This window comes from Rhinolophus ferrumequinum, chromosome 2, assembly GCF_004115265.2.
Source record: "Rhinolophus ferrumequinum isolate MPI-CBG mRhiFer1 chromosome 2, mRhiFer1_v1.p, whole genome shotgun sequence".
Lineage (NCBI taxonomy): Eukaryota > Metazoa > Chordata > Mammalia > Chiroptera > Rhinolophidae > Rhinolophus > Rhinolophus ferrumequinum.
In genome coordinates, this window is record NC_046285.1 from 2064661 (window position 1) to 2090212 (window position 25552).

At 37.2% G+C, this 25552-nt stretch overlaps 1 protein-coding gene across 6 annotated transcripts in view; it reads left to right on the forward strand.

Annotated features, from left to right (window-relative positions):
* Positions 1-20314, forward strand: part of TRPC1 (transient receptor potential cation channel subfamily C member 1) — a 64864-nt gene extending 44550 nt beyond the window's left edge. For 4 of the 6 annotated variants that reach the window (XM_033125469.1, XM_033125494.1, XM_033125476.1 and 1 more), the window contains 6 exons: positions 2222-2466; positions 3786-3929; positions 16056-16231; positions 17729-17930; positions 18219-18413; positions 19372-20314. In XM_033125469.1, coding sequence (XP_032981360.1) covers positions 2222-2466; positions 3786-3929; positions 16056-16231; positions 17729-17930; positions 18219-18413; positions 19372-19599 — 1190 coding nt within the window. In that variant the 3' untranslated portion in view covers positions 19600-20314. The remainder of the gene's footprint in view (positions 1-2221; positions 2467-3785; positions 3930-16055; positions 16232-17728; positions 17931-18218; positions 18414-19371) is intronic. The other 2 variants (XM_033125485.1, XM_033125504.1) reach the window with 1 other exon arrangement.
* Positions 20315-25552: the final 5238 nt, after the last annotated feature.

Here is a 25552-nt window from a genome sequence, read left to right on the forward strand (position 1 = left end):
TTGATCTCCATCCATGTTATGTTGCAATACTCTATTCTTTTGTTACTTTATCATCTTTTAAAAATATCTTAATGAAGGAGTGTATCATAAAACTATCTTGGATTATATTACTGTTCTCTGGTACTCCTAGGAATATATAACTATGGAGGAACCTCTGGCCAAAAAATGGGGGAGGGGTTTTTTGTTTGTTTGTTTTTTGTTTGTGTATATTTATTCACTTAGCAAATTTTTTGAACACCCATTATGTATCAGGCACTATTCGTGACATTTAGGACATTGGTTAGTAAAACAAAGAATCTTACCTTTGAAGAGCTTCCCCAAAATGGTGGGAAGACAGTTAATAATAGACATAATAAGTAAACTATACCGAATGTTTGAAAGTGATAAGTACTAAGAGAAAAGAAAGAAAGAAGCAGAGTTGGGGGATTGGGCGTGGGGGCATGGGGTTTGCTGTTTTAAAGGTGGTAAGAGTAGGCCGCAGGTAACAATGTGCAGGGAGCGAGTTAGCCAAATGGGTACCTGGGAGGAGCTTCCATCCAGAGGAGGAGCCAGTGTAAAGGCCTGAAGGCAGGAGTCTGGAGTGTTCCGAGAACAGCTGGGAATCCAGGAGGGCCAGTGTGACTGGAGCAGCTGAAGGAAAGGCTGATGAGAGACTAGGTCAGAGAGGAGAGCTAATGGAGGACCTTGCAGGCCATTGTGAGGCATGTGGTTTTGACTGGGTGACAGGCAGGGGCGGGGGGTAGATGTGACAGTGCAGAGCCCGCCCCCTACAATCAGCAGCAGTGATTCGGGTTCTCACTGACATCCACCCTCACAGGAAGCACCAGGTACAAACCTGGCACCACAAGGATACAAACTGGAAGTACAGCCTGACAGCTTCAAATGTATCTTTATTGGCACTTCTTACAGAAGTTTGGGGCCACTTCCCAGCCCCCTTGCGGGCATATTCAGTTGTATGGGATGAGGTCGTATGGGTGGGTGAGGGCTTCCCCAGCTACAGAAACCTCAGATGTAGCAGGAACTGTGTGTTACAAAGTCCAAGAGTATATAGCTACCACCACAGGCACACTCGTAAGGGGCATCACACAGAGAAGCTGAGGCCTGCGTTTCCCAACCTGTTTCTACCTCGTCCAGCTGTGCATACCTCAGGGGCTGTGAGTTCCCTCCCAGTCTGCCCAATCCAGATGCAGTTTCCCAATCAGTGCTTGTTTTCATACTATTCAACACTGCTGTCCTTCCATGGTTTTCTTAACATAGTGTGTTTCCAAGGAAACCACTGTAATAGATAACATGAGGTTATGTTCCCATGGAGAAAGGGTTTTACCTGCAGTTCATCCTTTCCCCTCTGAGAGTTACTGCAGGGTTTTGAGGAGAGCAATAACACTTGCATTTTAAAGGGATTACTCTGCTTGCTGTGTGGAGGATGGATTTTAGGGAGATCAGGGTAGAAGAATGGAGACCAGGTAGGATATTCAATAATCCAGGCAAGAAAGGATGGTGGCTTGAAGCTGAAGTGGTAGTGAGAAAGATTAGCTCCTAAATATATTTTGAAAGTAGAGCCAACAGGTTTCGCTATTGCATTGAATGTGTGGTTTTAAAGAAATGTGAATCGAGGATGATTCAAGGACGTTTGGATTGAGCAACCGGAAGGATGGCATTGCCATTAAACGAGATGGGGAAGTCTTCCAGTGCAGCGAATTGTGGGGCAGGGATTAGGAGTCCAGCTTGGACATGTGAGGACATCGCGTGGAGACGTGGAGTGGCAAGTACCTACATAAGTGGAATTTAAGAGAGAGGGTTAGAGATACTAATTTGAAAGATTGCCACATTAATGATACTTAAAGCCATTAGACTAGACTGGATGAGGGCACCATAGGAGTGAGTGTAGATAGAGAAAGGGATCAGGAACTGAGCCTTTGGGGGGGTGTGTGTGTGTGTGTGTGTGTGTGTGTGTGTGTGACATCAATTTATTTGTTTTCTTAGGCTCGTTTGACCTCACTTATTAAAATCCCTCTCTGGGAAATATACTATCATATGAAACTTAAGGTTATTTTCCTTCAAATTTTGAGAATTTGTTTTTACCAAGAAGTTGTTTCTTTCTTCTGAATGATCCTATGGCTGATGCAAGGGTTTTATTTAATACTTTGAGCCTTAAAGTATTTTTTAGTTTATTATTGAATGAAGAGAGCTCTATCTGATTTTTTTTCTTCCTTTTTTTTAGGGATGATTTGGTCAGACATTAAAAGACTCTGGTATGAAGGGCTGGAAAACTTTCTAGAGGAATCTCGTAATCAGCTCAGTTTTGTCATGACTTCACTGTATTTGGCGACCTTTGCCCTCAAAGTGGTTGCTCACAACAAGGTGACTGTTAACTATGTCAGTTGGAGGCACAAATGGAGTTTATTCAGGAAAAACCTGAGGTTTGGGAACCGAACTCAGACTTGTTTTGGCTCAAATCTGTATCTGGTGTGTTTTCCGTTTCCACTGGTCCCTGTACGAGGGAACCATACACTATTTCCTCCCTTCCCTTCTGGTAGTGTGAAGGGTGTTAGCTGACTGTCGTTCAGTGTCGGTTACCTACTATGTGCCAGGCCCCCCGGACACTTGCTATACTTTATCTCATTTTATCCTCAAAGAGACTCTGAGACAGATGTCCTTATCCCCATTTTGCAAATCAGGAAAACGAAGCTCAGAAATATTAAATAACTTGTCCAAGACCACACAGTCAGAAACCAAGACTGGATTGAAATCCAGGTCAGTCTAGGCATTTTCTTTCTCCCAAATGCCGAATCCTTAGATCTGAGCTAGGCTTGTGTATCTGATTAACCTGTGTATACTTCCAATGGAAACACCAAGTTACTTACATTGATTCTCATGATACTTACATCTGCCACAAAAACAAGTTTATCTGAATGGAATTCATTATTAGTGTTTTACACATTCCAAATCATGATTATGATGTTACATAGCTTAAAAAGTGATGTAAATGTAATTATTTTTCTGATGCCTGTATTTTTGAATTTAGAATTGGGCACAAATCTAGCCTTACAGACATAATTTTGCGTTTATAAAGATTTAAACTCCCCCAAGCCTAGAAAATGTAATAGATTTTATGTTAACTATCTTTGTTGAAAACTTGAGTTTAGAATTCTTCTGAGGTGTCACATTCAAGGATATAAAAGATACAATATTTTCTGCTTTTTGACAAATGTATAGACTATAGAGAAAGCAAACTGGTTATCTTACATCATTTTACTTTATTTAAGAAATCTATTCCTTTAAGTAATCGGTAGTATGGAACATGGTTGTTTGGTATGTTCAATGACCAGAGTTGCAAAATTACTAAGAAAATAAAAAAATTAAAATGAAACATTTTTTTCTCCTGAAAGTTTGGGCCAAAAACATGGGTGCACATTATACACAGGAGCACATTATACACGGCACAATACAGTAATTGACACGCAAAGGTACTTAAAGTTTGTCTAATGGGATTTAAAAAAAACCAGTAAACATTTCATTCATAAAAAATTTAATGACATTTTTTTAAAAACCTAAGAGTTTCTGCTGAAACCTCATATAGAGTTACTGATATTGCCTCACCTATGTAGGAATCTTTTATTTAGTTAAAAAAATGTTATTTGTATTTAAAGAAGAGAACTTTATGAAACATAAATGGAGATCCCTTAGGAGACATAATTAAAGTAATTTTTTCAACAATCAAATATTTGTTTTTATTTTCCTAAATCGAGAGCTGTTTACTTTTGGCTTTTTCTTCCTACCCTTAGTTTCATGACTTTGCTGATCGGAAGGACTGGGATGCATTCCATCCTACGCTGGTGGCAGAAGGGCTTTTTGCATTTGCAAATGTTCTGAGTTATCTTCGTCTTTTTTTTATGTATACAACAAGTTCTATCTTGGGTCCATTACAGGTAAATAATTAAAATTTCTTAAAGAACATTTATTAGATGTCATTGTTATTATGTCTTTCTGCTTGTCCACTGGAACATTGTTCTCATTATGTTAAAGCTAAACTTTGCTTTGGAAAATACTTAACAATTGAAAGGACTTAGTGTGTTCATGCTTTGCATCTGACTGAATGGTAGTCCTTTGCTTTCGGGTGTTCACACTTGACTAAGCTGTGGTCCATTGTCCCTCTCCCCCAGTCCACAGACATAGATGTATTTTAAGTATAGTTACACTTCAGACGTAAAAATCTGCCTTTTACCAAAACAAATCTCACATTTAAAGTTTTAAATGATAAATATAAGGGGGAATTAAGGGAGTGTTGTGCAAACAGAACTCATACTTCATGATGATTTCGAAAATATGTAAGCTATATTGTAAAAAATACTCTTTCATGTTGTTTAATAAATATTAAATGTAACGAATTGGAAAATAGCATATTTAGAGCTAAAAAATTTCAGTTTATATAGTCTAGCTTTATGCTTTATAGTACTTTATAGTTAAAGAAATCAAGCTTTTGAGATGGTATGTTATTTGTTCAAAGTATGACTATCATGCATGAGAGTGCACAACAAAATTTTAGGTCTCTTTACACTAAAGAAAGGACTCATAATTGGTTGAATTTACCCCACAGATTAAGCAGTTGGTTGTTTTTAGAAGGTGAGATTAACTCTGCTAGGTGACTGGCTCTACATGTACACTAAGTTATCTTAGAAGTCTGAAAATCTGAGCAGTATTTGTTTTTCCTTGATAAGTAAAATTTTACTAACAATTTAGATTCTCTTATATTTTTAAGGGGATATTTTAAATAAAAGGCATAATTAACTTCTCCAGAGATGTGTAAATAAAATATGTAGGAAAAACCTGATTTCATTTGGCTTATGCTGTCATCCTGCGACAGTGTTTCCTGAAGTGTGACCCCCTTAACCGAGTCCTATGAGATGCTCTGACTGAAATAAGTTTAAGACACACTCACATTAAAGCCTGTGAGGAAGAAATAAAGAAACTTTTTTGACCTTGTTCAAACTATCATTATGTAAATTTAATGTCATACCCATTTTTCATGACATATGCTCACGTCTCTTTTTTTCTCCAAAACATAGTACCTGGTGTTTCCCCAAAAGTAAGACCTAGCCAGACAATCAGCTCTAATGCGTCTTTTGGAACAAAAATTAATGTAAGACCCAGTCTTATTTTACTATAATATAAGACCGGGTATAATATAATATACTATAAATACTATAATATTCTATAATATAATATGTAATACAACACAACACAATATAATATAATATAAAATACTAGGTCTTATATTAATTTTTGCTCCAAATGATGCATTAGAGCTGATTGTCCTGCTAGGTCTTACTTTTGGGGAAACACAGTATCTGAAACATTGGTTTAGACTATCTCTTCTTTTGATTTAACTTTGCCACTAATATCTTCTATGAACGTTTTAATCAAGAGTCAGCAGTATTTTTACATGCATGTTGATTGTGTTTAAGCTAAAAACTGATGATATCACTAAGTTTCTAGATTGTAAATTTCTTTATAAATTTTTACAAAGAATTAAAAAGGATAAAGCATGTTATTATTCATTAGTGAATTATCTATTTCTTTTTCTTAAAACTGTTGCATCAGGTCTTCCTGACTTAGTCACTTCCCTAAAGAACTATAGATGTGTATTCAGATACTGCATTTGTCATCTCAGCTGTTGTGTGCGTATTTCTCCTCCAGTAGGATAATTTGTATTGTTCTAATAGCCATAGAACTAACAATTTTTCAGACCAGCAAATATTTTTTGTGTTCCTATTTTTTAAAAATGTCTGCAGCTTAATCATAATATATGTTTAAATATCATGATCTAGTGCAGCAAATGATTTTTAAAAAATTATCTTTCAGGTATAATTTGCATACGGTGAAATGCACCCATCTTAACTATATAGTCTGATGAGTTTTGCAAATGTATAAACTTGTTTAAGCCATCATAATTAAAGTATAGAACATTTGCACCCCCCAAAAGAGTTTTTTTGGTACCTTTTTGCATTTAATATTCACCCCAACCTCATCCCAGGCAACCATTGATTATCTGCGTGTGATTGTCTAGTATAGGCTCATCTCAGAATTGAAGGATTTGGAAGTACAAGTGGAATTAATATGGTGTTACAAAGCAGTCTTTTCATGAAAGGTTGTCGCCATCCTTAAAGTGTGACTGGCTCTCGTGGTTGCAAACTCTTTGCTGCAAGTCATTATATCAAGTCTGCATCCAGCAGGAGGAAGGAGAAAAGCAGAGGGCAAAAAGCAGAAAGCATGGTCCAGTTGTCTTTCTTTTTTATCAAGAGAACAATCATTTTCCAAATACTTCCACTTGTATCTCATTGGTCAGAATTTGGTCACATGGCTATTTGTAGCTACAAGAAAATCTGAGGAGATAAGTACTTTAAATTGAGCACATTGAAAGGAAGAGGGCAGAAAATAGGCATTGAATAGGAATCTGTAGAGTCATATTTTCAGGCTTTTACTTAAAGACGTTTTCAAATAAAGACATTTGTTTTCTAGTGTAGTATTAACATGATAAATTTGTATTACATAGCAGGGCCAAAGTATTATAGAATAGTTTTATGTATAAAATTTATAATACTTTTTTACATTTTGTTCATCATAAATAAGGAACTAAATAAAAATAGACGAATACAGTTAAAAATATAAAACTAAAAGACGTGAAAAGAAAATTGACAGTAAGTTAACTACTTTAGCGAAAGTGCAACTTCTCCCTTTTATGTACATAGCCTGTTATTTCAGATAATGTTTTACGTAATTGCTACAGTTGTTTGTCAAATTTATCCCTGTGTACTAACATTTTTTCCTTCCAAATCTTTGCAGATTTAGAAGTTGACAGATTTTTATTTTAACTGGTTATATAACCTGTTGTAGGGGTCCTGCTTTGTGTAGAATGACCAAATCTCTGCTTTGTGTAGAATGACCATGTTTTGTCATCCAAATGGAGACACTTTGGGGAATGAAAAGGATGCTATTAACTACTAAGTTGGGACAATTAGTATAAACTGGTACTGCCCTAAGCACATCATGGTGGAATATATAAAATGATCCTGCATTCAGCAGGATCCTTTATCCTAGCACTTGTCATTGTTACGATTGGATGAATGTATTTATTACATTTGTGACTTATGTTGTAGGTAGACTTTGAAAGGTGGCCTTCTACAATATGGCCCTACTTGCTTTCTCGGCATCTCTCACTATACTCATCTCTTTATCTCTTCCTGAAATAGTTCTCCATCTGGTTCAAGACCAGTCGCTAATCTCACATACGTCATAAGCTTTTGCATTTATTGAGTGCCTGGTAGGTGCTGGATGCTGAGAATACTAAAATGGATAAGCTGCAGTATCTTTTTAAGGAACTCATAGTTCACTGAGGGTGATGAGCAAACCAGTGACATTTAGAGTGGTAAAAGCTGTTATAGGGAGCTCAGAGGAAGAACACTCACTTTAGCCTAAGGCATCAGAGAAGGCTTCCCAGGGAAGTGGGTATTAGACGTTCCAGGGAAAGGGAACATGTGCCAGTTTTAGTGCCCCCTCCACTTGAAAATCTATTCCTACACTTCTACTCCCATGGGAATGAATAACTTCATTCAATGAACTCAATACTTTGAACCTCTATGACTACTTCCTAAAGCTTATTTTAATTGTAAAGACTATTTAATTTGAATTTGCCTTACATTGTAAGTTATGTTGTTTCTACTAAATTAAAAATTCCTTGATGATGGGGAATTTTCTCATTTGTGCTTTACTCACTGTCTTGCCATAGTAGTTACTTAGTGAATTTTTGTTGAACTGAAAAACTGGTGCTGAGTTTTGGTCAGGATGGTGGAGTAGGTGAATGCTGTGCTGGCCTTGTCCCACGACTACATCAAAATTACAACTAAACTACGGAACAGCCATCATGGAGAATCGCCTGAAGTCTAGCTGAATAAAAGTTCTATAACTAAGGACATATAGGAGAAGCCACCTCTATTCTGGTAGGAAGGGTGGAGATGTGGAATGGGCTGTGGCAGTTAAAAACTAGTAGTATCTTGGCTGTGGAGGTCCCCCCTGAGGAGCGAGGGGTCCCACTTCAGGGTCCCAAGCTTCCCAACCCTATGCTGGGGGAGACATCCCCATAACTTCTAGCTGTGAAAACCAGTGGAGATTGTAGATGAGTGAGACAGAGAGCTGCTGGAGTCCCAGGCAATCCTCTTACAGGGCCTGCATACTGACTTATTCTCTGACAGACTCACTCGCTCTGGGCTCCAGCACTGGGGCAGCAGCTCAAAAGGCACTAGGGACATACAGGGAGGAACTGAATCTTCTGACTTCAGAGCAAGGGCTGGAGGGGCAGCTTTCTCCTAGACAGAAGTGCTGACAGAAGCCATTGTCCCTATGTTGACACCCCCACCACCACCACCACCTAGCCTGCACAGGCAGGCACCATATCTGAGTCTCCGTCAACCTAGCTAACATAACGCTGTTCACCCCACCTTGGTGATTCTCTGAGACTCTGCCCCACCCAACTTGTGGGCCCAGCCAAGCTACTTCAAGTGGCTTTTCCATACAAACATCCTGCTTTGGCTCATGCTGTGGACTTTCCTAAAACCTCTCAAAGGTTCATAAACCCTGAACAAGCAGCATCTGGCCTCAGTGTGCCCCATACATCTTGCTAAGCAGCCCCCAAGCCTGGCACCAAACTCAGCACAAGTGGCAACCATCTGCAGATCATTTTATAGCTCCCAAGTGGCGCTGGGCAGGGCACAGGCAGTGGCTGACCGCAGTCTGCACCAGCGCCCCTCCCAAGAGACCAACACACCCAGTGGCCAGCTTCATACCACACCAGAGCACCACCCAACCACCTCCACAAAAGATACACCCAAAGGGCAGACTTGGCAGGCACCAAAGCCCCACTAAAGTGAGTCCTGTTCTGTAGAGTCAGCTTCTGCACAACAGCTCCTCCACTGTAGTCACAGCCAATCCTGAAACCAATCAGCCAGAGAGTCAGTCTCTCCCACTGATGTGCCAACAGCAATTAAGGCTCAACTATTACAGTAGGGCACACACAACGGACACACCTGGAGCACCTGGCTCAAGTGGACCCCCTAGGACACCTACTATATAAGGCCACTGTACTAAGACTGGGAGACATAGCTCTACCTAATACATAGAAACCAACACATGGAGACAGCCAAAATGGGGAGACAAAGAAACATGTCCCAAATCAAAGAACAGAACAAAGCTCCAGAAGGAGAACTAAACAAAATGGAGACAAGTAATCTATCAGATGCAGAGTTCAAAACACAGGTTGTATAGAGATACTCAGTGATGTCAGTGAGACTTCAACAAAAAGATGGGAAACATAAAAATGGAACTAGAAAACATAAAAAGAACCAGTCAGAAATGAATACAATAACTAAAATGAAGAATACATTTGAGGGAACAAACAGTGGATTACATGAAGCAGAGGATCAAATCAACAATTTGGAAGGTAAGATAGCAGGAAACACCCAATCAGAACAGCAAAGAGAGAAAAGAATCTAAAAAAATGAGGATAGTTTAAGGGGCCTCTAAGATAACATCAAGCATAACAGCATTCACATCACAGGGGCACCAGAAGGAGAAAAGAGAGCAAGAATTGAAAACCTGTATGAAGAAATAATGACTGAAAACTTTCCTAACCTGGTGAAGGAAATAGACATACAAGCCCAGGAAGTGCAGAGTCCCAAACAGGATGAACCCAAAAAGGCCCACACCGATACACATCATAATTAAAATGCCAAAGATTAAAGACAAAAGGAATCTTAAAAGCATCAAGAGAAAAGCAGTTACCTACAAGGGAGCTCCCATAAGACTTGTCAGCTGATTTCTCAACAGAAACTTTGCAGGCCAGAAGGGATTGGCAGAAAATATTCAAAGTGATGAAAAGCAAGAACCTATAACCAAGATTACCCAGCAAAGCTATTATTTAGAATAAAAGGACAGATAAAGAGCTTCCCAGACATGAAAAAGTTAAAGGAGTTTAATCACCACTAAACCAGTATACAAGGAATCTTAGAGGGACTTCTTTAAGAAATAGAAGAAGAAAAGATCAAAACTATGAGTAGTAAAATGGCAATAACTACATATCAATCAACAGTTACTTTAAATGTAAGTGGATTAAATGCTCCAAAAGACATAGGATGGCTGAATGGATATGAAAACAAAACCCTCACATATGCTGCCTACAGGAGACTCACTTCAGATCGAAAACACACAGACTGAAAGTAAAGGGATGGAAAAAGGTATTTCATGAAAAGGGAAACAGAAAAAAAAAGCTGGGATAACAATAATTATACCAGGAAAAATAGACTTTAAAACAAAGGCTATAACAAGAAGCAAGGAAGGAAGGACCCAGTAATTCCACTTTTGTGTAATTATCCAAAGAATCCCAAAACACTAATTCAAAAAAGACATGTGCATCCATGTGTTCACTGCAGTATGTACTATAGCCAAGATATGGAAGTAACCTAAGTGTCCATCAATAGATGAATGGGTAAAGAAGTGTACATATTTACAATGGAATATTACCATCTTGCCATCTGCAACAACATAGATGGACCTAGAGGGTACTATGCTGAGTGGAGTAAGTCAGACAGAGAAAGACAAATACCATATGATTTCATTTCTATGTGGAATTAAAAAAAAAAAACAATATAAAGGAACAAACAAAACAAACTCATAGATACAGAGAACATGATGGTTGCCAGATGGGAGGGGTTTGGGGAGATGGTGAAAAAGGGAAGGCATTAAGAATTACAAATTGGTAGTTAAAAAATAGTCATGGGGATGTAAAGTACAGGATAAGGAATATAGCCCATAATAAATATTGTAATAACTATGTGTGGTGTCTGATAGGTGCTAGATTTATCGGGGTGATCACTTTGTAAGTTGTATAAATGTCTAATCACTATGTTATACACATAAAACTAGTAAAATATTATGTGAAGTGTAATTGAAAAATTTTTAATAAAAGTATTGAAAATAAAATTAATAAATATTAAATAATAATAAATAATATTTATAATAAATATTAAATAATAAAATATTAAATAATAAAAACGATGCAAAAAATTTAAAAAACACAAGAAAGTAAAACTGGTGCTGAATGGTGTGAGGAAAAAATAGCTGATGGAGAAATAGAGCTTTTGCTGTAGTTGCCTCATTCAAAATAATAACAGCAACTAACATTGGACATTTTGTGGGGACCAGGCACTGTGTTGAATGTTTTCCATTTATTTAAGCTTAGCACAACCCTTGTTATTTTTAATTCCATTTTGCAAATGTGGACTCTAAGGAGTTAGAGAAGTCAAATAGTTCACAGAACTAGTAAGGGATACTCAAGCGTGGAACTGGAGTCTGTCTGATGCTGGAGGCCAACCTGCTCTGAGACGTTTGCACTCCTCTGATTTTATGAAGGAAGCTAGTACACCTCAGCACACGTAGAGTCGTGGTTGGGTATAGATCAGTTATGAATTTAAACAGGTAAAGGCATGGGAATGAAATCTATAAATAATGATGGCAGTAATAACTGAACATTTGAGTCCTTACTGTTCTGAGATCTTTATTTACATTTATTACCTCATGTAATTCTCACAACCAATCTAAGAGGCAGACTCTTACTTCCATTTTACAGAGGAGGAAACTGAGGTAGAGAGATTTTAAGTAACTTGAACAAGGTCACACAACTGGTAGGTAGTAGAACTGGGATTCCAACTCAGGTGGTCTGGCTCCAGAGCAAATGGTCTTAACTGCTCGGCTAGCTGCCTCTGTTTTCTATGCTAGAGTAGTACAATACTGTGGACAGTTTTTAATAATGTATAGATTTTAAAACTTTTTCCTGGTTTATTTAACGTGTTTCAAATGAATTAAACAACCTTGAAAACTGGTAGTTAGCTGATTAGACAGAAAAGAAAGACATCACCACACAGCTTGGGTCACAATCTTGCCCATGACTGACTGACTCCATCTCTGTGAGTCTAGGGTTCTGAGTCTGTGTGAGGATTAAATTGGGCCGTGTACATAAGATGCATAGCAGAGGGCCTGACACACGATGGGCTTTACATAAATGGTGAGATCCATTCCTCCGTTCCGTTTACAGTTAGAGCTGACTATGGCAGACCTGAAAAATAATGCCAGAAAACTTGGAGAGGGAACCTAGTTTCGACACACGACTGCATACTTTATTCCTAGTGGATTACCTGGCTTTACTGGAGTTGTTAGATTTAATTTGGTGGCCTGTATAACATAAACGGCATATTGTCATTCGTGATGAGTAAAGAGTGATTTCAGGTGTTTTGCATTTGGGGGAGGATATTTTCTTTTAAGCATAGAATATTAGAGCTAGAGGACAATTTAGAGGTCATGTAGTCTAGGGGTTCCCAAACTGGTGAGGCTGCAGAATCACCTGGAGCAAATGAAACCTGCATTCTCGAGTCCTGTCCTTGCAGATTCTGATTAAATAGATTGTGGTTAAATCTGGCAAATCTTTAACAGCATGTAGGTAAGTGAGTTTGATGTAGCATTTGGCCATCCCTTTCATAGGTCAGAAAACTAAGGTCCAGCTCACACAGTGTTAGAAAAAAGACTTGGTGTAAAATGTTAATTAACCATTGCATCTTTTGTGTATATCTATTCATGTATTAATTCAAGAAGCCCTGCTGTGTAGGGGAACTGTTATGTGAGACTAAATCCTTCTTAATTGTACCTAGCCCCAAATTTTTAATGAGGAACCTAAGATAAAAACCACAAAGTGATTTTAGAAAAGCTGTTGCAGGAGTTAGAAAAGCTAGAATTCAGTTGTACTTCTGGTTACATCTGTTACCACCCTAAGTAGTTCACTAAATCTCCCTGAGCCTCAGTTTGTCACTTGGAAAAATAGAGATAATCATACTAGCCTTCCCTACCTTGCAGGGTAAATAATGTGATGCCTTGTGGAAAATAACAGTTTGATAAAAAGGCATATCAAAAGTAGTTATGTGTGTATCATTTTAATTAACATGCCAGGTACTGGAGTTCACATAGACTACTCGAAGAGACAAACAAATATTACTATAAAGTGAAAAATGCTGTTTTAGAGATTATGTACAGTGTACTTTGAAGCATGACTAAGAAGGTGGCCGGAGAGAGTTAGAAAAGCATTTGATCTGGGCCTTGAAGGGGTGAGAAGCTTGCTTGGCAAAGAACAGAGGCAGAGTACCATGAACAGAAACATGGAGCCATAAAAGCATGGCATGCTTAGAGAAGACGGGATGTCCTTGGACTTGGACCGTGGGTTGCAGTTGGGGAGAGGAGGCTGAAAGAGATAAACTGGGCTGGGCCCTGAAGGTCTCTGTGCCAAGAATTTGAATATTATCACACACGCGAAGTTGGTTTTGAGCACGAATGACTTGGCTCAGTAGAATTTTTAGATAATTACAGGATTTCTGGAGAAAGATTTGAAGAGTGACTAGAAGTGTGGTCATTATTATTGCTTCCTTTTGTCAGTGTGGTTTTGCTGTTCTATACAGCGCTAGGGAAGGCTTTTTTTCCACCTCTGTTAATTTGTTTCCTAGGGATACGTCTTTAGTAGCATTAACATGTTAAAAGATATGATTCTTGTAGGGCCTTGGTGTTTGTTTCTTTATAAAAGGGTGTGTTCATTTTCATTCACATAAACAGTATAAAGGCACACTGTTTTCACCACATCAGTAGCATTTGGTGCTGCCTTTTTTTTGTTATACTGTCTTACTAGTTTTTAATTTCCACTTTCTGATTACTAGGAAAGATTTTTTTCTGTGTATTAGTATTAACTGCTGTGTAAATTTCAGTATTGACATTTGAATTACTTTTCTCTTTTCATGTCTTCATATTTCTCCAGTAAAACTGCTAGGTTTTAAATAAGTAAATATTTAAGAAAGCATTATGTTTTTTACAAATAACTAAGCCTTATAATCTTTCTCAGAGTAAAATAAATGTGTGTTTTTAATGTTTGCCTTTCATATGAATGGTTAGTATGCTCTTGGAGCTAATCTTCACCTCAGTGATACCACTGTAACTATTTTTGGTTATTCCGTCTTATACAAGAACTAATGTCATGCTTTTAAAGAACAAGTCATGAAGTTTGTGGTTTTCTGACTAAATATTGCTCATCCTGATATTAAAATTGAGTTATGCTTACTCTTTAAAACTTAGTAATGTTAAATTAAGGCTTCTACTTTGGGACTAAATTTTTAAAATTAAAACTAAAATATATGGCCACTTGTGGAAAAGCTTATTTATCTATAAGCTTACAGCATCTAAATTTTCTTCAAAGGCAATCTTTTCCGAAGTTATTTTGCTGCAGTTACTATATTCTTACTGTCATAACTTACTAAGTTTTCTACTAATATGTTACAGCTTTATTCTAAGCACTCACAGTCTGAGGAAATGATGTCTTTTCCAAGGTGAGCCATACATTTTGAGCTTTCTGATTCTAAAAGCTCCCTGTTTGTTTTGTCAGAATTTTGCCATGGGGCCAAGTGAGGTAAGCATGAGATTTGGAAAGCACCATGTGGCCTCGTCACACGTGCAGGGCAGGCATGCTGGACCTCACTGCTGCAGAGCCGGGTTGCTGGCTTGTGGCGTGCCTAAGACATTTGAGGGTACCTCTCCCCCTTAATCAGCTGCTCACTGGCGGTCTACACGGGCCTGACCACTTGCCTGCTGCTGCCACTTTGTATCAGTGGTGCCTGGCATAGGTTATTTTGACAGGCTTGAGGCAACAGGGAATTTTATATTAAGCTGGATTTAATTAATTATATAAATTTGACCTGGTTAAATTTGAGGAAGCATTATGTTTAAACACTACTTTTTGTATCTTAAAAGTAATAAATGTATATAGTAAAGAAAATTCCAAGTCAGAAAGTCTTCCTTCCAACCTCTAGCCCTACCTCTAGCCCAAGTTTCTTGTGTAAACTTCCAGAAGTTTCCTGTGCATATTAAATCATATCTATCTGAAAATATGTATCTGATATGTTTAAATACCAGTTTAAAAAGTGGACAAGGGAGCTGTTATAATACTGTTCTACATCCTGCTTTTTTGACTTAATATTTTATGGATATCTTTCTATGGCAGCATAGAAAGTACAGTACATACTTATAGATCAACTTCATTTTTTTAAACAACATTTAGGATGTTCTGAATTTTTGGCTGTCTGTAACAATACTGCAATGAAAGTCCTTGTATATATACATGCACCTTTGTGTTCTTCCTATCTGTTGGCTAAAGTTGTAGGGAGAGAATTGCTAGGTCAAAAGGGTAATGTCAAATTATTCTCCAAATTTGTATGCCAGTTTAAACACCAAGAATTTATGAAAAGTACCTGTTCCCCAGATTTTGAAGAAGTATGGAAAAAGAATGAAATTTAGGCTTAGATAAAGCTCCCAGGTGCACTACAGATGTCTACATTGCAAAAGATAGTCATATTAATACTAGACCCCTCATTTGACTTGCACACATAATATTTTCTTAGAATGGACCCCAAATGAAGGAAACTCAGTCACCTGAGCGGAAGCTATTAGGGCAGTCCTAGAGGAGGAAATGCTGTCCTTTGGGAATTGGCTTAGAATTGGTTGCAAATAAATGAAATACTTCATGTCATAATGATTATATATACATAAATTTTAAGAAACTATAAATATAAGCATTTAATTTCCTTTAGATTTGAGTGAGACATTTTCCTTTTATCCCTTGCAAATTAGGCTCTTTCTTGAATCTGCGTCTCTACCTCTTACCTTCATAGAACAGTGCCCTCTGCAGACTTGGTCCAGGTACAAGTAATGTACCCATTCAACAGGTGGTGTTGGTGTGATCAGAATGGCTTTTTGTTAGGCAGCTGGGGTTCTGATGTTTTAAATGTGCTGAACTACCTCAAGCAGAGGAGTAAAAGTAGTAGACGTGGCTCACGTGTTTGTCTTCCTTTTATTACTTGGTCGTTTAATATTTAATATTTATGTTTTCCTAATAATGACTACCTATGTAATATATTCCACAGATTTCAATGGGACAGATGCTACAAGATTTTGGAAAGTTTCTTGGGATGTTCCTTCTTGTTTTGTTTTCTTTCACAATTGGATTGACACAACTGTATGATAAAGGCTATACGCCAAAGGAACAGAAGGACTGTGTAGGCATCTTCTGTGAACAGCAAAGCAATGATACCTTCCACTCGTGAGTGTCTCCTACAATGGCTTCTACTGTTTTTCTGTTGTTACGTATGAATTAGTACCTACAGAAATAGAACTTCAAATTTTCTTTAAGAGATTCCTTTTTAATAAGTACTTATTTTTCATGAATCATTGGATAGTTATCTTCATATAGAAAATCTTAAGTGATTAGTAGGCCCGAGTTATTTCATCATCTCCCCTCCCACAGCACATCTCAACAGATGGACCCTTGGCTTTTTGTGTCCTGCTAACATTTGGGGAAGGGCGCTCCTTTGTCAGTCCCATATATTGGAAAACGTTCAACGTCTCTGCTCCTCCAGAATTAAATGTCAATAGCAACTCCAACTCTCAGTCATTGTTACAACCAACCATTGTTACAACACTCTCACATTCTGACCACTTGCTAGGAGGTTATTCAAACTGAGAATTAGTAGAGCTTCTTGAACAATTTTCTTCTCTAATTTACTGTTAATCCTAACACATGTGTACTGTAATTATGTTCAATAAGGAATTGAACAACTGGTTTTGAGGCAGACAAAATACCTCCCCTCATTCTTAAATAAAATAATGGAGAAGGGGTGTGGAATTACACATTTGTTGTGTTCCTATTGTGTAGCAACTATTCTTCAGTTACTGTCATGTCATCTTATTTAAGGAATAAGATTAAATGATTAATAAATATACATCTAACACCTTCTACATACCAGACACTGTTCTAAGACCTGATTGAATGAAGTATCAGTAAGCAAAACTACATCATGGAGCTTATATTCTGGAGATGCAATATAGGTGATAAAAGGAGAAATAAAATATATGATATATTACACCGTGATAAGGGCGAAGTAGACACAGCTTGGGTCAGGGGGGATATATGTGGGAGAGGGTACAGTTTTAGATAGGAAATGAGGGAAGGCCCCCCAGAGACGACATTCAAGTAAAGGTATTAAGCTGGTGAAGAATCAGGAAATTAAGGAGATAGTGGAGGGAGAGCATTGGCAGAGAGAGGGGATAGCAAAGCAGATGCCCGAGATGGAGGATGGCTAGCATATTCAGGGAAGAGTCAGAAGGCAGGTGTGGGTGGCAGGTAGTGAATCCCAGGAAGAAGTGTAAGGCATGAGGTCAGAAAGGTGACGGGGATCCCGCAGGACCTGCTTGGCCTTTGTAAGGACTTTGGGCTATTGAGATACCATTTGAAATTTTTGAGCAGAGGAATGACAGAATCTAATTAGGCATTAATAGGGCTGTAGACGCCGCTGTGCTGAGAGTGGACAGAAGGGCAATAAGAGATTAAATGGGGATCATTAATCTTCCTCTGAGTCTATTTCTTTGTTTAAAAAAGTAAAGACATGTCTGTACTGCTGGGTTCAACTTCATTTATTTTATAAAGTACTCTTGGATTATCAATGTTTTCTTTAAGTGATGTTGATATAAATGAATTCTTCATTTTTGCTAATTAATTTCTTTAATTTTCTCTTAAACAGAAATGTAATTGTCTTTACAGGTTCATTGGCACTTGCTTTGCTTTGTTCTGGTATATTTTCTCCTTAGCACACGTGGCAATCTTTGTCACGAGATTCAGCTATGGAGAAGAGCTGCAGTCCTTTGTGGGAGCCGTTATCGTTGGGACTTACAACGTGGTGGTTGTGATTGTACTCACCAAGCTGCTGGTGGCCATGCTGCACAAAAGCTTTCAGCTGATAGCAGTAAGTTCATTGGTTTAGAACTGCATGGTCTCTGCAGATCATACCAAGTGTAAGAAGATTGTAAGTATTAGTATCATTTAAAAAGTAGATTTTTTAAATGTAAATAATGTATGTTAACTGCAAGTCTTGAACCAAATTTATACTTAACAAGGTATGGAAACATTTAGACAGTTTAAAACAATCTTTCTTTTTCTCCCTCACCCTCGTGTGTGTGTGTGTGTGTGTGTGTGTGTGTGTGTGTGTGTGTGTGTTCACATCCTATACTACTTTTTCATTTGCTTCTTACAGAATCACGAAGACAAAGAATGGAAGTTTGCTCGAGCCAAGTTGTGGCTTAGCTACTTTGATGACAAATGTACTTTACCGCCCCCTTTCAACATCGTTCCCTCACCAAAGACAGTTTGCTATATGATCAGTAGCCTCAGCAAATGGATTTGCTCTCATACATCCAAAGGCAAGGTTAAACGGCAAAACAGTTTAAAGGTAGGAGATTAGAACTGCGACGTGGACATTTTAACAGTTCCTAATCTCAGATGTTTCCTAAAACATAAACATGCAGGCTTCTTAAGGCCTGACACTGATTTTTTTTTTTTCACTGTCGTATCCCTGAAGCACAGCATAGATATAACATAAAGTAAGGACTCAGTAACTATTGAGAATGAGAGAGAAAGCTGCGATTGTTTCATGAATTCTTGTCTCAGTTTTAAAACATGGAAAATATTCAGAATACCTATTCTGTCAGCGTAGATAAAGATTGACTATTAGAGTCAGCTCATATTTTTCTGATTCTTCTTGAAAGTTATTCAATACATGAATCATTCAATACATGTTGCTATAAACCAGAAGTTGGAAAACTTTTTCTATAAAGGGCCAGATAGTAAATAATTTAGGCTTTGCAGGCCAAGACAAAATCAAAGATTTATGTGAGTAGTAATATAACAAGAAAGAACATAAATTTCCACTAAATTTTTATTGATGAAGTTTAATATAAGTGAGTAATAATTTTTTATAATACAGATCTATTAATAATGGAATTCCATTTTGTTTAATTGGGGTTCAAAATTACTGTTTTCTATTATAAAATTAATTGTAAATGTTCATCTGTAAAAACCGTTCTTAGCTCCCTAGCCATAAAAAACAGGAAGTGGGCCATATTTGGCCTGTGGGTCCTTAGTTTGCTAATCTCTTCTATAAACAGGCTTCCTAAGTCTCTTTTTAAATCTAAATAAGCATACAGGTGAATGAATAAAATGAATATGTAGGCTATATTTGTTTTAAACAATTGTTGAATGTTATTTTGTAAAACATGGTGGCAAGGATATAGGCTATTAAAGCATTAGAAGATATGTGTTTGCATTTGTGAATTTTATTTTAAAAAATCCACCATATTTAAATACTGTTTATGCACATTGTTAGTATCATATCATTGCTTGTTTTGAAGGAATGGAGAAATTTGAAACAAAAGAGAGATGAAAACTACCAAAAAGTGATGTGCTGCTTAGTGCATCGTTACCTGACTTCTATGAGGCAGAAGATGCAAAGTACAGATCAGGCAACTGTGGAAAATCTAAATGAACTGCGCCAAGATCTGTCAAAATTCCGAAATGAAATAAGAGATTTACTTGGCTTTCGGACTTCTAAATATGCTATGTTTTATCCAAGAAATTAACCATTTTCTAAATCATGTAGAAAATAATTATCAATAATGAATATGAAAAACTGTGTTTGCATAACTTGCAATTCAATAAGATATATATTGAACTAAACAATTATGTAAAAGCCATTCTTTAAAATATAAAGCATAAATATATGTTATGTAAAATATGTATATAGAATTAGTTTTTTAAAAACCCTCTGTTAGTGGCTTTTTGTAGGAGCAAAACAGGTTAAGGACAGAGTAAGCATGCTACTTGGTTTTCTTATTTGAGCAATGAACTAAAATATTTTCTCTTTATATTTAAAAAGGGCAGTTATAATTGTACAGATTGCCAAAGTTCGATAATGAAGATCAGCAAATGTGGGCTGATCTCTGTCCATATAGGATAATTTTAAATCATAGAAGTCATAGTTTTTTAGATCTCTGTTTTAGGACTTCACATATAATTCAGTATTTATTGTTTAGGAGTATAGTTTTGTCTAAAATAATAATCTATTTTTTTCTTATCTTGTTATAATCCTAAGCAACAAAGAAACAACCTTAATGGATATTTGAATCTATTCATGTCTCTGTAAATTTAAATTCACTTCAGTTTTGTTATTGTAATATACCGGGGGTGCCAAAAAAATGTATACACATTTTAAAAGATGTTACCTATGTATTATTTTTCGAAGTTGAATTGAATTGTGGTAGCAATGTGTAGTATGATGTTTGCTCAAAAGATGGCGTTAATCAAATGAATGCTAGCATCACCATGAGACAGGCAGGACAGTCAAAGAAAATGGCAGAAGCACAGTTGTTGTTCGAGGAGTGCAAGACCATTTTGAAGTGGTATTTGAAATTCGAGAATGTTGTGGAAGTACAACAACAATGGAGGCGTGAGTATGCAACAGAACCTCCAACACGCCTAACAGTTGTACTCTAGTGGTATTAGGGAAGAAATTGAAACAGCATGTGCAGTGGTACAAGTGGTGGACATTTGGTCAACATTACTCAAGCAGTAGTTTGCTGTAATCAGAAGTGTCTGGACACTGATGGTAACCACTTTGAGCACCTCCTGTGATTGCAGAAGTCAAATGTGACTTGTATTAATCTTTTGTTATTGGTATATATTGAGTATTACAATTTTAATACAGTATTTTCCTTTCTTAAAATGTGTATACATTTTTTAGCACTTTCTGCATTTATTTTTATGTGATTGTAATCACTGTATTTTGAATTTTGCTTTTTCCACTTAATAGAATTTATATATACATTCCCATGTATTGATATTGTCCATGTGTTTAAGTATTTATAGAATTATATAGTTTTTGAGAAATATAGTTAGTAGACTTTTTGTTTCGTAGCTATAGAGTATTTATCTTTATAGGTTCGCACAGGTATTTCTCTAAGGTTAGGCATTTGGTAGCTTTTAGTTTTCCTTACCATAATAGTGCTATAATTCTTTTTCAAGCTGGAATGAATGTTCATAGTTATAAAGGTAACACAAAATAAGTATTTAGAAGATATTTCTTTATCATGTGTGGTCATAGCCTGTTTTGTTTTTGTGAACACTGAAAGACCCTTGAACACAAGGATTTGTTATACACTTGGACTAAGGTTCTTAAGCTTGCCTCCCAAAGTATTATATTTTTCACAGAATTTAACGTAGCTTCTATGAAAGTGACTCAGCTTATTTTGGGATCATTCTTGCTGCTTATGATGAAAAGTATTGATTTTTTTAAATTGGAGAATATAAATTAAATTTTTTTTCTGTGTTCGTGCAAAAGATGTACTTAAAAATTTTTCACAAACTATTGCTTATATATTCCTGTAACATTTCCAGTTAAGAGGTTATTAGGTATATAATTATCTTCTTAACTGAATGTCAGATAGTCTTAAGGCCCCCCACCCCCAGGGTGCAGGTAGCCCATGCGTGGTCTGTAAGCCTCACCAATGCAGGGATCATTGTCTGACTATATTAGTATTGTGTTTCATCTTGCTTTTTACTTTTTAATTTCCAAATTGTGGGTGTTCCCTCTTTGGGGCAAATTCTTATAAAATGTTTATTGTAAAGTTATATATTTTGTCTACAGTGGAATTATGCACTTCCCAGTTGGGATTTTACATCAGGAGTTTTAGTCATTCTAAAAACTCAGTACCTAATTATTAAATCAAAATGTTTATAGAGTGCCTACTTTATGCATGAATTACTTAGGTATATTTTGAATGATAGCATATTGTAAAAAAAAAGTGAATAAAACTTGAAATTAGATTATAAATTGACAGTTTGTTGTGTTGTATATTTTTATACATTTTTTAAGATATAATTCACGTCATAAAATTCACTCTTTTAAAATATACAAGTAAGTGGTTTGTGTGTTTTTTTTTTTAAATCATGGTAAGAAAAACCTAAAACTTAAACCATCAACATCAGAGCCCTTTGTGTCCCTTTCCTACCTTCAGTGGCTATCACATTTTTTTTTTTTAGCTATTGCTTCTTATATTTATAAATACCATGTTTTGGAATAATATATCGACACAAAGACCTGTATGTGAATGATTATTCATTATCCCAAACTGAGAACAACAAAATGTCTGTCAACTAGTGAATGGGTAAACAAATTATACCTCTATCCAATGGAAATCTGTTCAGTAATAAAAAGGGAAAAATGTGTCAGTCAGAGTTCAATCAGAGAAGCAGAACAGCTAGGATATCTGTAGGCAATGTGTATGTTTGTATAGCGATTTGTTTACAGGGAGTTGACATTACACAATTGGAATTGGTGAAGCCATCTCGGTGAGGCTTGTTTATGCATCTAGTGCTAGAGCTTGGAGTTCACAGGGTTTGCAGTTGGGAAACAAAAACAGATGTAACATGAAAGAAACAAGAACAAGCTGGAACCCGTAGGACGAACTGACACCTCCATGTCACTTCTCAGTCTCCAGCCTTGATGATGTGGATATCCTGGGGAAAAGTTGCCCTTTGCCAGATTTCTAAATTCTGATGCCTTGTCCCAGGAATCAGAGAAGCTGAATGAGGATCCAAGGAAAAGTGGCACATTGTAAGCCAGACTGCTGCCCCACACCAACAAGTTGAGCCAGCCAGTCAGTTACAACATGTCAGAGCTGCCTGCATGAAAAAAAAATGGCGGCTACTTTCCGTCTGCCCTCCAAACCTCACGTTGAAATGGGTATTGTGAACCACCCTTCCTGGAAGCTTACCAGGAAGAGAATTCTGGGAAACAGTTCAGCCTAGCCAAGTTGACACAAGAACAAACCACTGATACAAGCAAAAACGTAAATGAATCGTAAAAGTATTATGCTAAGTGAGGAAGCTTAAGCTCCCTACTATGATTTCGCAAAAGGCTCCAAACTATGATTTCATTCATATGACATTCTAGAAAAGACAAAAATATAGAAACCAAAATTAGATCATTGGTAACCAAGGAGGAAAGTATTGTTTGCACAACTCATCAAAATGTACACTTACGTGTAAATTTTAATGTATGGAAATTACACTTCAATAAGTCTGACAGAAATACATAATGCTACAACATACTAAAAGGAATAAGAAACTAACAGTGGAATCTTGTAATTTATCGCTTCAAAAGAAAACTACTTGAATATGCAAGCTGATACCCATCATTAACATAGTGGGTTGAAGTACAGTAACAAATGCTTGCGTGAAAAATTTCGTATTACTTTTTTTAAAAATTATTTTGGCTATTTTAGCTTCTTTGCTTTCTCACATAAATTTTGGAATCTGCCTATCAATTTTTACCAAAAAACCTTGGGATTTTATTGGAATTGTATTGCAATTGAAATTTTTGTTTTCTTCAGAAAATACATTTATAAAATACTGAATATGCTGAGGTTATAGGCCCTGAGAGAAAAGCAGCTGGGTCTAATTCAGAATTGCACTAAGAAAATATTAATGGTACCTGAGATAATGGCTGCTCTGAATTTCTCAACTGTAAGTTAATTTGTTAGCTTTCTGGCATGGATACCCCATTTGTAAACATGTGCTTTTTGAAGATATACTTAGAAGAATTGCCAATCACACTGTTTCCCTTCATTTGATAATTTCACATTGTTTTTTCTTTTCTTGCTCCCATTTTGATATAAATACATAAGATATGCAACTCAAGATTAGTGAAAAATTGTATGTGCTAATTACATGATTTAAAAATAACTATCTTTAAGAGACATGATTTCTGATTAAATTAAGTTACAATAATACAGGAAGAAAAACAGCAGGTTTATGTAGGAGGTAAATGTATGTTTAAAAAAAGAACTGTTTCAGCCAATCATATAAATGACAGATAAGCTCCATTTTTTTCACCCTGCTATCGGCAATCTGGAGATTCCTCTTTCTTTCTCTGTGTCTCTGTATCACTCACTGTTCATTAAAAGGCTATTTAATCTATTCTTTAATTTTAGGCAAAATTATTCTTAGTGAAAGATACTGATAAAAATGGCGGTGTGAGGTGAGACTCTGGAAATCTCCCCTGGAATTTACAACAAATTAAACAGCTATAACTCCACAAAGGACTCCCTGCACAGCAGACAGGCAAGATGAAGAAGCTCACTACTGGATTCACCTAAAGGTGGGCAAATTGTGCAAGCAGAGTAGGAGGGAAGGGAGAAGTGCGGAGACGGGGCCGCGCCGGCGCAGGACGCAGACCTAGCTCAGTGCTCCGAGCTCGCTGCATCCCGGAACTACCACAGCTGCGGGACAGGGAAGAACTCAGACTGCTAGGGCTCCGCTTACGGCCCACAGGGCTGAGGGCGCAGCATATAACATGGCTGAACCCAACACTCACAGCAGAGACCTCGCAGCAAAGACTGAGGGAAGCAGGCTGAAAACGGTGGTTTAAGTCCTCACTGCCACAGAGAACGGAAGCCTTAGCCACTGAGCCTAGTTGCCCCCTTCCTACCCTCCTAGAGCTCCCCCCGCCCCCACCTGCCCAGTGCTAGAAGTGGAACAGTAGCAGTGTCAAATCAAAAGAACAGAATATTTGCAGTTGTGAAAACTGCTTTGCAGACACAAAAGTCTCAGCCCAACTAGGTCTGGCAAAGGGGAGGGAGCGCTGGAAGCAGGACTGGCTACGGTAGTGGTTGCCGCCATTGCTGGGTCACCTCTCACAATCCATCCCTCCCCGGTCTCCACTTGTGGGCAGATCCCTGCAGGAGGAAACAGAGCTGCTGAAACATGCAGTCTCTGAATTTGGTGCAGGAAGAGCTTTGGAACTTCAGAAGCTCTCCACATCCCCCGATGGAGGCGGCACCCTATGACCCAGGCGAACTGTTAACAGAGGAGAAGCCCACCTTCCAGGGAATCCCCCCGTTGTGTGAGAAGCCAAAATAGTGCAGAGAAAATATAACACTACAGTATGAGAGAGCATAAAAGGCTGCAGTGGGAGCAAAAATAAAACATTCTACCAACATCTACTGGAAAACGAAAGACCTCTTTCTATCAACCTGTTGCAGAACCCACTCCTGTAAATGTCTAGGAAGAGAAAAAATAAATCAATAATTGCCATGAATAACTAAGATAACAAGACAGCTCAGGAAAACTGAAAAGTCTCCAGAAAATGAACTTAAAGGCATGGAAATATTTGACTTAAATGACAGAGAATTCAACATTGCAGTTCTTACAAAACTCAACGAGATGCAAGAAAACACAGACAGGCAGTTTAATGAACTCAGAAACACAATCAAAGAACAAACGAACATTTTACCAAACAGATTGACATTTTAAAAAAGAACCAAATAGAATTTCTGAAGATTAAGAACTCAAGAAAAGAAATGAAGAATGAAATAGCCAGCGTAAGTAGTAGAGTTGACCAGATGGAGGAAAGAATCAGTGACATCGAAGATAGAAATCTGGAAATGACACAGATGGAAGAAGAAAGAGACTTGAGACTTAAAATAAATGAAAGAACTCTACAAGAACTTTCTGACTCCATCAGAAAGACCAATA